This window comes from Cynara cardunculus (assembly GCF_001531365.2).
Source record: "Cynara cardunculus var. scolymus isolate 2C chromosome LG 1, CcrdV1, whole genome shotgun sequence".
NCBI lineage: Eukaryota > Viridiplantae > Streptophyta > Magnoliopsida > Asterales > Asteraceae > Cynara > Cynara cardunculus.
The window spans coordinates 46580623-46593207 of record NC_037528.1 but is presented as its reverse complement, the minus strand read 5'-3'; the positions used below and the strand labels follow the sequence as shown (position 1 = coordinate 46593207).

Sequence of the window (12585 nt, the reverse complement as noted above, 5' to 3'; positions counted from 1 at the left end):
GAAGTAGGGATAAGTTGTATCAAATGGTTGATAATGAAAAAGAAATTATGAGTAAAGAAATAGCATATTCAAGGTTAGAAAATTATTTTAATGTACCAAAATATCAACCCGACCAACCCGTACGGGTTGGGTAGGGTTGCACTTTGGTTTGTTTGGGTTGATTTGTTCAAATGTCTTCAACCCGATCAACCAAACCCAACCCATGATCACCCCTAATCTCAGGGAGCAATCGAATGTCATACAAATTTCAAATTAGGCAGTGTTTGAATATGCTATGAATCTAATTATTGTAATTAGAAATTCGAATATCAGTGTTTTTCAGGATTTGTCAATTTTCATTCTGATTCTAAATTTTTGTGTTGTTTTATGATCGAAATAACCATATTTTGAAAAACAAGGAAGGAGTCAGTGGCAACAAAACTACTTTTTTTTACAGTTTCAAGATTGAATTCCTAAATTCCTAAATTTCTACTTGGTTGGTGACGAAATCGTTTCTCGAATACGTTATCTACATTAGGAAGTGGTTCTCCTGGCTTTCACCAACCGTACCAATCACGAAGTTTTAAGAGCATCTCCAACAGTATGCTGTATTTTCTTTCTCTTCTTTCAGATTTGGAGATTTTTCCATTCTCTCTCATTTTTGTCTCTATTTTAAAGCAGAGTTTAGCGTAGCTGTTGAAGCATATTTTTCCTAAATATCAAAATTTCTTAAATAACATAGTTGTTGAAGATGCTTTAAAGGGTCTTGTTACACAAGAATCCTTCAAACAGTTTATTGAATTACAGAAGAAGTCGAGAAATACGTATAATTTGACGAGTCGTTTTGAAACGATTATAGACAAGAAAATAGAACTTAACAAGACAAGAGAAGACTACAAACCCTCCAAATTACCAAAGGGAAATAAAAAAAAACATGCATCTTCGGCAATTTTTTTAAAATAAAGAAATAAAAGTCAAATTATTTGTATGTTTACCTCTTAATAGTTCCATTAAGAAGCAGCCTCTGATTCGTTCATAGGTGAATCTTGTTTGACAAAAAAAAAAAGAGTCTACCTCTTAATGGTTTTAAAACCCTCTGAATGATTTTGTATCCTGGACCTCTCTTAACCATTAAGCACCTTAATTTCATTGTAAACAATTACCAAACAATTATATTTCATTTTGCACTATATTATGAGAGTCTCTTAATCATTCTGACCACCTAATCATTCTGCATCAAACCATTCAGCAACTAGTAAACAAACCGTTCATGAGACTACAAACCCTCATCGACAGGTTTTTTAAAATAAAGAAATAAAAGTAAAAAACCTTAGAAAAAGTTAAATCAACTTCAATAATTTTTTCCATTTCTAATATTTTGCTATTAATTTTGTATTCGTAATATTTAATGCATTGCCACAATAACCGTTAGAACAAACTGTTTGAACATGATTATTTTTGAAATAAAGTTTGCAGATCAATTCAGTGTCACTCTCCAATTTGTCCAAATATCTGAGGCTTGCATACCATTGAACACCTCACGGTCCACCCGATGAACCAAGGTTCATGAGGCTTAAGAAAACGATCTCAACACCATATAAGGGAGATAGTATCGGGCAATCATGCATGATGGTCAGGATCACAAAAGTTTAAGGATGAACGTGAGGGGTTGTCGGCCTTTACAGGTAACTTAAACGATTTACAACATAAATAAATACTGTTTAGGACAACCAGGCCCTAAACATTATCAGTACAACTTTTAAGGGAATAATTGTCGGAGATGACATCTCCATAGGTAGAAAGACCAATGCTAATAAGGTCTGATGTACCCAAACTGTTACTGAAAAAGCAGCTTACACATCCAAAAACTAGGACATTAAGAGGGTTGACTGAATGAAGGTTTTTCGTCATGGACACATGAGATCCAGCGCATCCCTCTTATATAGATTTAACAGAGCTCGAACTCCCATTTTATATATCTTCCTTCGGGTTTATCGCCTTGTTACATTAAAAAGCACCGTTGGTCCTTCCCAGTATGGTATTGACCGATTGTTTGGCTTTGTTTGACTTATACCTCAAGATTTATATGTTGTTGCGTACACATAACTAGTTTTCAAAGTTGACTGTATCTATCTTTCCTGTCTCAAGTTCATCTTTCTCAAAGTCTTCCTCTTTATGGTACCTTTATCACCTTCACACACTTTTCACAAACTCGGGTCTTCATGAAAAGAATGACAATTATTTGAGGTAGATCTGCATAGAAATCTCACATTCGGGTGAGATATATCGGCTCATTTGGTTTGGTTGGCTACTAGTTTTTGCTTGGTAGTAATTGGATGTTGAAATGAATCTAGCAACAGTCTCGTTCATCCAAAGATCCCCCTATTGTTTTTACCATAACCAACTAAACCAATTTAGACCTATATGATCTTATTGGTAGGTAGGGGTGTTCGTGGTCTGATTTGGGCACTTTAACTCCCAAAACCATAAACCAAACTGCAATGGTGGTGTAGAAAATTTCCAAACTGAGCGGTTTTATAGCAAGTGACAAAACCGGTCAAATCGGATCACAAAAAGACGGTCTGGTTTAACTGATTTAGACATTTTAGGCCTCTTATGGGGTTTAAACTAAAAAACATAAAATCTATATATAAAATGAAATTTCTACTAATATAACATCATTAAAAAAATAGTATATTGAATTATAAAATGAATGTTTATCTATAAAAGTAAATTTTTTTTGGATCAAACTGGAAAAAAAAAAAAAGTTAAACAAACCCACCACAATTGTTGGAATTTTGAACAAATATTGAGCAAGTCGAAGGACGATTTGATATTTTGGATTTGATATTTGACGGATTTTGGATTTTGCGGATTTAGATAACGCGGTCAATTAAGAAATGAAACCTAAAAAACATAATGTTTTGGAAGAACTTTTTTTAATTGACTCATAAAAGTTAAAGCCTACAACATGAAAACTAAATATAATTAATACATGTGTACTTTTAGTGGTCGGTCGGTTCATATCACTCAAGAAAAAGTTCAAACCACATATCAGGCTAGACCGAACTGTCAAACCAATCAAATCACCAAAAAAAAGCATACAGACATTAGTAATTTTGATTTTGCCTACACATACAGACATTTATCAGTTTATAAAAACAAACAGTTTTATCTAAAGCATTCCTATCAATAAAAAAAGGTCAAATAACTAGTAGCACCAAAGATATGAGAATGAGATAACATTCCATTTTCAAAATATAACAATCCCAAAGAAAATGAACCAAAACCGACTATCCACTCTTAGCTTGGGCCTGGGCTTGGGGCTCACTAGGCCTCGGATTTTTTAGGCCGGGCTTCAAGCTCAGGCCTTTTCGTGCATCGCTAAGTAATGATATTCATTTGGGTTCGTCGATCAAGAACAAGTTTAAAAAAGGAATCGATTATAAACAGGTTAAGACCAGATGTATTGCATATGATATATACATATACCGTCAAGTTTACATATACATTCTTTGCTCTTCTCTAAATTCATCGACTGAAATAAGCAAATTCCTAATAAAGTTGTTCCTAATAGAAGAACAAGAATTGATGGTGAATTACCCTTTTAGGATATAGTACAAAGGTTGAATATATGGCACCGGCTAACAATACCACCATCATTCTTTTATGTAAGAGTGGGTGTCTGGGCCAACTCATGCATACCTCGACTAATCCCATGGGACGTTGAAGATAACAGCTAAAAACATCCTCTGTGGTCCTCAGGACACTCGAACTAGCTACCTAAGGAGAGGAGACCCGACATCTAGCCTTTTGGCCCTCAAGTGACATGGCATGATAAATAACATGATGATGGGTCTGCTTACTACTCTTTTTTATGTCAAGGTAGCTTTAGTGGAGCCACTTGGGTTGTGGTGCTTTGGTTAAGTCTTAGGGATGTAGTGGTAAATTTCATCTTCCTGGGGTTCGAATCCAGACACTGTCGAAGCTCTTATGGCCATGGAGGGTCACCTGTGATGACTCCATGATTCCAGACCATTCATCGTCGCCTAGGGGATTAGCCGGTGTATGCAAGCTGGTCTAGACACCCATGGCTACCCAAAAAAAGAGGTAGCTTCAGTGCGCTTCATATATTTACCCAAATACCGAAAGAACAAAGGGAAAAACAGATAATATAGTCTTCAGTGTGTCACCTGTGCAACTCCAGCAGTGAATAGCCTTCATCATAAGCCTCTGCACTCACCACCCCGCCCCCCTTTTTTTTGCACAGATCATGTTGATTACCGACGTTCGGCTATTATGGAATGACTAGTTTTAGAAGAAGAAAAACCCCGTTAGCCCTCATTCGTGTTCCCATCCAGCATCATGTGTTCTGATAAAAGAAATATACTGATATCCACCAACCCACATTTTGCTGAGACTCAGAATAGCAGGAACTCTGTAACGTTCGTTAGACTTGACCTGTTAAAGAAACATTCAGAGGGTAAAACCGACAATGTTAATAGTTCAGCAACTGAATTCTCCAATGTGGTAGACAAATTCATTATTTTGTGACATAGTTGCAAAACAATATAATTGTTAAGCCACTTGACTACAGGACATAAGGTTTCAAAAGAAGGTATGATCATGTCAAGCAGATAATGAAGGTGACTCAGAAAACATGTTGGTTTGATATTGTAACATCATTAATAGGTTATGAGAATCCAACAGCATTTTCTATCAACGGTTGTTTCACAATGTTCAGATTTGACCATATACTCATCTTAACATGGAAAACACACAAGGGACTAAAGGGTCATTGGCCCAAGGATATCTGGGTTAGCGGTAGATCAAACCTTCCTCGAGGTCAGAGATGGAGAATAATCAAACCAAACAAATTAGACGAATTCAAAAAAGAAAACCCTGAAAAAAGTTACTACAGAGAACTCCTTGAACTTAAGAAGATGACAGAAAACCGTCTGAAGTTTAGCAATATGCCAATATGACAAATTTAATACATCTTTAACTTTCAAGAATCAGATAACGGCACTTGCTGACACGTCAACACTGTTCTACGTCTTGATAAAAAAACCTTACACAAAGGGAATGAAACATGACCGATCCAACAAAAAGTAACATCCAGGTTAAGGGAGGATCCAAAGCAAGAAAACTGATTGCCAATTAAAACATGATGATGAGAAATACACTCCAACAATCAGTCTAACAAACCACACTTCAAAGTTCAAACCAATGGCATCATAAATGTGAAATAACAATGTATCAACTTGTTTTATTTTAAAACATTCTGGACTTTTATCCTTGTAAGTTGTAAAGTTACATTTAACCCATTACCATGGCTTTCAAGCATATAAAATTGTAAATGCCACAAATAACTGTTGTTATTAAACACAACACACCACAACTTAGCAACCAAATATATGCCAAAGAAATAATGGATCATATTATATATGCTTATGATGTGCACACCTGATAATGCCAAGCATTGAGCTTTTTCGCATGCACCGATGACCTCAAGGGACTGCTTGTCCAAACGCAACATCAAAAAGCCACCGGGATATTTGTGTTTTTACTATACGAGGTGTCTGTCTGTGTGACAGGCATGCCTGATGCAGCTTTCGTTATTTCAAAAGCGTCTTTTGGCATCCCAGCCTTCAGAAGGCGTGATACCAATGAATTTACAGTAACCGAATCTGGGACACAGCCAACTACAAGCATCTTCTGGAAAAGGCTTATTGCTTCAATCATTCTCCCTTTCATACAATGCCCAATAATTAAAATGGTAAATGTTACCTTATCAGGTTTGCACCTTTTCTCCTCCATTTCCTTAACAATCGCATTAGCTTTATCGACGTTGCCTGCTTTGCAGAAACCATCAATTACAGGGATGTAAACAAATGTTTTAGGAACAATATCATCTCTCTTCTTCAATTGTCTTAAGAGGTCACACGCCTCATTTAATCTACCTTTTTCACACAAAGTATTGATGAGAATGGAAAAGGTGTATATGTTAGGATATAAGTTTCTTCTATTCATCTCATCCCAAATCTTTAAGCCTTGCTGCAGTTCTCCTAGGCGACAATGGCCATCAATAATAGATGTGAAGGTGATAACATCAGGAGTACAACCAAGATCAACCATCTTTTCATACATATTTAGTACAGAAACCATATTGCCAATCTTACCAAAACCATCAATGATGACATTAAAGGTAACAGTATTGGGTCTGATTCCATGACCGATCATATTATCAAACAGGACCATAGCTTCTTCCATCTTACCTAGTTTGCAATACCCAGATATAACTGAAGTAAAAGTCACAACATTTGGTGAACATCCATCGACCATACAAGTTTCTCTCAACAACTCATGTGCTTTATCAACATTGCCAGCACGACAAAATCCGTTTAAAAGAGTATTATAGGTAACCAAATCAGGAAAACAACCGAATTTCCTCATTTTATTGAAAATGCTGAATGCCTTATCAACCTCCCTAGCCCGGCACAGAGCGGAGATGACTATGTTAAAAGTACAAGCATCAGGAGAATAGCATTTCAATCGTAAAATGATGTTTTCGAAGAAAGAAACCGCCTCATCCATGTGATTACTCTTCACCAATGAACTTAAAAGTTTGTTAAACACAACACAACTGAGCACCTCATCCTTTTCAACGCTAGATCGAGAATGATCAACCATCAACTCTTTGGCAACCTCAAACTTACCAGCATTCACAAATGACGTTATCACAAAGCCTAAAAGCGAACTATCTGGCAGTACCTCATCAATCCTCATCAAATCAATTACCTTTTTGGCTAAATCATGAACACCCACTTGAGTCACATAACCAAATGACCTTAAAAGAAAACTATATGTTTCAGTCGAATGAACAAGATTCAATGTATTCTTGGTATACTCTAAAAAACTAAAAGCCAAATTCGGGTTATTCCAATTACTATTCATATGCTTAATAACACTAAAAGCAGTCAAAGAGTTTAAATTCTTGCGTAGATAATCCGAAACGCGAACTTCTTTCACTGACGATTTACGTCGAACATATAATGTGCACACAACCTTAACGAACCAAACAGACGAGGCTCCTCCAAATTGACCTTCAGATTTTGAGATCGATGAAGTTTTGGAAACCCGTTGGAGCTTAGAGAAGCTAAACAAACAGAATGGGAAATTATGGGTTCTTGGGGGATGATTCGACCACCTCAAACTCAATGGCATTGTTCCAAATCAGCCAATGGGGCACTGAAGTCAACCCAAATACGTACTTGTAGAGTTGTAAGGCTTGTAATTGGGCTTGGACCATCTGCAATTCATTTAAAGGGCATTTTGTAATGTAATAAATAATAAATTACAGATTTGGTCCTTGTAGTATGTTGATTTTTATGAATTTAACCTCATACTTCATTTAATATGGATTTGGTTTATGTGTACTCACTTTCTATTGGATTTGGTTCTTGGACCAAACAACCATCTACTAAGTCTATTAAAATCAAGGGCAAAATGGTCTTTTTTTAACTTTTCTATATTCTAACCATTTTTTAAATTAACCTTTTTAAATTAGGGACCAAAATGTATACATTGAAAGTTAAGAGGACCAAAAAACAAAATTGTATAGGGGTCCCTTTTGTTACTTTTCGAAACTCAAGAACTACTCCTTCCCGATCACCCCGTACCCGTTCTCCTATCTCCATCTTCGACGACCCAAAACATCCTCCTTCCCTGTCGCCTTCTTCGGCGACTTAGAACCCGAAAATGGAACAAGAAACGAGAAACCCTGACATTACCCCCATCGCCCCTTCTCCATTTCGAACGACTATTGGCCTCCTCCCTGATATCGACCCTTGATTTACCCTAAAAAACCTAAAACTGAAATACATCTATTATATGAGCTTGACAAAGTTTGTCGGTAGTTTTGTCGGAGGAAACAAGGTTCATTGGAATCGGTTATTATGCTGAAGAAGATTGGCTTCACCGGAATTGTTGGTTTCCTCAAATTGATGAATGAGTCTGAATGTGATGAGGAAATAGAGATGGAAATCAACCCATAAGTCTGAATGCCAAAAAGTTTCTTCTAAACAAAAAGTTAAAGAAACTAAGCCTTCTGTTGTTCCCATCTCTGACTTTCACACCAGACCCAAATTCTTTGAAAAGGGTGAGATTTCAGGTTGTAAAAAGCCAGTCAATTTAAAAAACTAGAATTTGAAGTCTAAATCATCTAATTCAAAGTCTTCAACTTTTTTAGAGAAAATAAAAGGACCTTTGAGAAAGAAAGCCAATAAGAAAGGAATGTTTTTGATAAATCTAAGTTTGTTGGGAATTTAAAACCTTTGAACAATAGTACTTGTGTTTCTGATAAATATTATGGTCATAATTCTTTTGAATGTATGTGTACCAAGATGATTTCCATGCTCAAGAAACATATTCATTATACTAATTATGGTCAAAATTCTTTCAAACCAAAATGGATCAAAAAGGACAGATTCTCTTCTCAAAAATCATTTCATCTAAAGAGCAAATCCAAATCTGAACAGGCTTTCAAGCAAACAAGGAACTTTAACATAATGAACAAAAATCAAAATCCAGACTTCAATTTGCCATTCAACAAGCCAATAATGAAGTGGCAGATTAAAACTTACACTGAAATAATTCAAAAAAAAATATGGAAAAAGAATAATCAAAGTGTGGAAACCAAAAGTTTCATCTTCCACTGAACCCAAGGGACCCATTTACAAATGGATACCTAAAATCAAGTGATCTCTTTTTGCAGGTCTGTCATGTGTGGATTTTGGATTCTGGATGCTCTAGACACATGACAAGCTATAAACAGTTGTCGACCAACTTCTAAGAAAAACATGGCGGCACTGTTAATTTTGGAAACAATCAGAAGGGGTATTTACAAGGTTAGAGGATGTTGACCAATGGAACTGTCACTATCATGAGAGTAATGTATGTTGAAGGGTTAAAACATAACCTCTTCAATATCAGCCAATTATATGACAAACTCTATGAAGTTCATTTTCATATTGATAGGTGCCCTGTTAAAGATTCAAATGGAGTCCAAGTGATAACTACCAAGAGAGATGGTGATCTGTACTCAGCACATTTTCCAAGTTTGAAAAACTCTCAGGCTATATGTTTGGCCTCCACAACTATCAAGGAAGAAGGATGGATCTGGCACAAGAGGTTTTCTCACCTAAACTTCAAAGCCATTTGATCAACTGGTGGAGAAAGACCTAGTTAAAGCACTGCCATCCATCAAATTTGAAAAACTCTCTCCGCCCAGCTTGTGAAATGGGTAAGATGAAAAAAAAGTCCACACAAAATTAAAGTTGAATCATCAGGTAAATCTCCCCTTGAGATATACCTATCCCATTCATAAACTTGTTTATATTCAACGCTATTCAAACAAACATCACTCACCAAATTCTTACGAATTCTAGGTACAAATAGAACATCATCTAGTCTAACATGATTACTGGAAGTAAATTCTAAATTAACTACTCCAATCCCGCATATCGGTGTTGTTGACTCGTTCCTCATGTTTAGCACAGATTTATCTTCAACCGATATTAATTTCTCGAACCAGCGTCGATCTTTGCAAACATGGCAACTCGCCTCCGAGTCCACCCACCATGCACAATCATCATCCTGTACATAGAAAGACTCGGGAATTAGTGAAACATAGTAAACATGGACAGGTTTATCAAAAACAAGGTTAGTCAAAAACTAACCTTCTTTCACTTGAGCTTGGTCCTTATACTCGGATCCACATCCTCCACTTGTTCCACCAGCACCATTAAGCTTAACCTGGCAATCACGTTTACAATGGCCCATTTTGTAGCATCCCCAGCACATCAAATCCTTCTTCTTTTTGAAGGATTTATTGGTTCCATCAAATCCTTCTTCTTTTTGAAGGATTTATTGGTTCCATCAAACTTTCACTTCTTGTCTTTCTCGTTATTGTTATTCGAGTGCATTTTATTTTCCTCGATCATGTTAACATTGTCCCGATTCACTTTCTTATCCTTGCCATTTTCTTGCACACGAAGAGATTCTTCGATGCGCAAATGGCTACCAAGTTGAACCTGTGACAGTTCCTCCTTTTGATGTTTCAAATTGTGCTTGAAATCTTTCCTAGATGGTGGAAGTTTGTCAATAACACTCGACACAACAGTGGATTCATCCATATTCATTTTGTGCAGTGTGAATTGACCCAAAATGCGAAGGATTTCATTATATTGTTCCATTACGGGCATTGAGTCAACCATTTTATAATCATTAAAATCTGTCACCAAGAAATTCTTACTAGAAGCATCTTCAGCGATATATTTTGACTCAAGGGAATTCCATAATTCCTTCGCACTTTCCGCATTTTGGTAGATGTCAAAAAGGGAATTAGTCATACCATTTAGAATGTGGCATCTGCATATGTAATCGTCATTCCCCTACTTGCTCCTCCTCCGAGTCTGTTCCCGCGTCGCGTCCTCCACTATCTCAGGCATGGGGGTACTCAGTACATACACCACCTTCAAGGTCGTTAGAAGAAACTACATCTTTTTCTGCTAGCGCCTAAAGTCAACTCCTTCAAATTTCTCCAGCTTTACAAACTTTGAAGTCATCTCTTTCACAGACTCGGCCATGACCGACATCACGAAATATCAATTCGATTGTTAGGGAAATATAGGACATGAAAAAGGGTTGACCGATCAAGAACCGAATTACTTGAAAATTGTGTAAGAGATCACTTTTCAAATTGATATTTCGATCAGATGCTTGGGTTACACGAAATTCATTATGGGATAAGACTCAAGAGAGCACTTTAGTTTTTAGGCACAAAAATGAAAGCAAACTTGTTGGAGAGTATAGTAGGATTGTTCAAAAACCCGTTTCTAAAAACACACGCATAAAAGTCATTTATGCTCATAAAATTAACCGAAATGATAAACATGACTCAATTTTAGGAGTAGTGGATAGTTACAAAAACTGTTCATTAATGATAGTGGACAGTTACAAAATTGTTCTAACCGTTCTAGACATGAAGCCAGAGGCAAGACCAACCAAAGCCACTCTAGTCCTTAAGGACCAGATCCCCTCTACCAACCAGAGCCAAGTTTTAGCAATCAAAAGCAAGAAACCAGATCCTCTAGTCTTACTAACCAGAGCCCCTCTGGTGTCCTTGGACCCTGCCTATGGTTTTTAACAACCAGAGGCAAGAAACCAGAGCCTCTGGTCTTATCAACCAGAGCCACTTTGGACGACCAAAGCTCCTCTGGTCCTTATGTTTTAACTTTCCACCACAATGTAAGGGGTGCTGCCCCGTAACTCCCAACGGAGTCATACTTGTCTTATAACAAGTGTACACTCCGCACCTCTTGACTTGAATTAAAACACAGTATAAAACCCCCTTGGAACTCAATGTTACTTCCAATTACATTTAAATGACCTGATGACACTAAAATCGCTAACACATCCTTCCGCTAATAATCATCAACGATCATAAAACTATCAAAATTAGAATCCATATAAAATACATAATTCACCATGGTCGAAACTACTTCTCCGACCATTTTATAGATTGACTAATTATATTATTATGAAGTGTTAATGCAATATTTACACCTTTAATAATTCCAATACAACTTTATGCGTCTTTACCTTCACATAAAACATCAAAGTGGGTTTTGTATCGAATCCATGTTGTTCAACGTTACGCAAGATTTTTCCATCTAATGTTTTAACGTAAAATTTCATTCGGGCACAGTTGTTACATTGTACTTTTCTTTTCCTCATTTGACCATACTCAAATTGTAACGACTTGAGAACCATCGGCATGAGACCTGCGATTTTTCATTCAAAGTTGACTCGAAACTCCGGATCAAGAAGGCTAAGGGTGATTTGGACCAAAATAAAACAAAGCCCAAGCAACAGTTAACATATTAGACTAACAATTAAGGTCCTGTTTGAATTATGTGAAGTTAAAAACACAATTATGAAAGCATATCAAGGCTCGCTGGGAAGAACATTGAAAAAATGGTAAACTTCATCGTCATCGATGACCCCAACCTCAGTCTCGCAAACCGAGCAACAAACCGAAGTAAATGACTTTGATTCCTCTTTTCTAACTCTTTTCCGTTTCAAACTTCCTTCATCGGATACTACTCGCCCTTTCTTCATCTTGCAATTTACCACAAACACTGCTCGGTATTGGGTCACATATTTTTCATGCCTGCCAACAAAACCAACATTCAACAATGCATATCTCAAAATAGTAAATTAACAACAAACTTGAAATTTTGCAAACACAACCCTCTTACTGAAGGAAATTTTACCCATCGCATCGGGGGACTCCCTGGCTTATCGGGTAACGGGTTGGGGACATGTATTGGTTTTCATACGTGAAGCAGGTACGAGGTCGGGGATGGAACTACCTGATATATATCTATATTTTATTATAAAACATTTGACAAAAACTCTTAGAAACCATTTTTTATGCATGAAGTATTGTATATTGATGCATATTACTTAAAATTCAAGATTACAAGTAAATTATGCACAAGTACAACTTATTAAAGCTCCATGTTTGAATTCGTGTAACTA

The 12585-nt window shown here is 36.6% G+C and overlaps 2 protein-coding genes across 2 annotated transcripts in view; both read right to left on the bottom strand.

Moving 5' to 3' along the window:
- Positions 1-5517: 5517 nt before the first annotated feature.
- LOC112506639 (pentatricopeptide repeat-containing protein At2g06000-like) lies at positions 5518-7213 on the bottom strand. Its single transcript, XM_025110830.1, has one exon. It carries the CDS (start codon positions 7204-7206, stop codon positions 5518-5520), a length of 1689 nt encoding a protein of 562 aa, XP_024966598.1. The 5' UTR covers positions 7207-7213.
- A 4666-nt stretch (positions 7214-11879) lies between these two features.
- The window catches only part of LOC112509733 (E2F-associated phosphoprotein), a 19185-nt gene continuing 18479 nt past the window's right edge, over positions 11880-12585 (bottom strand). The window contains exon 5 of the mRNA XM_025114851.1: positions 11880-12214. Coding sequence (XP_024970619.1) covers positions 11989-12214 — 226 coding nt within the window. The 3' untranslated portion in view covers positions 11880-11988. The remainder of the gene's footprint in view (positions 12215-12585) is intronic.

Bases quoted from the DNA above. Each gene is read 5' to 3' on its own strand.
- LOC112506639 (XM_025110830.1), bottom strand. From the start codon at position 7,206: ATGCCATTGAGTTTGAGGTGGTCGAATCATCCCCCAAGAACCCATAAT.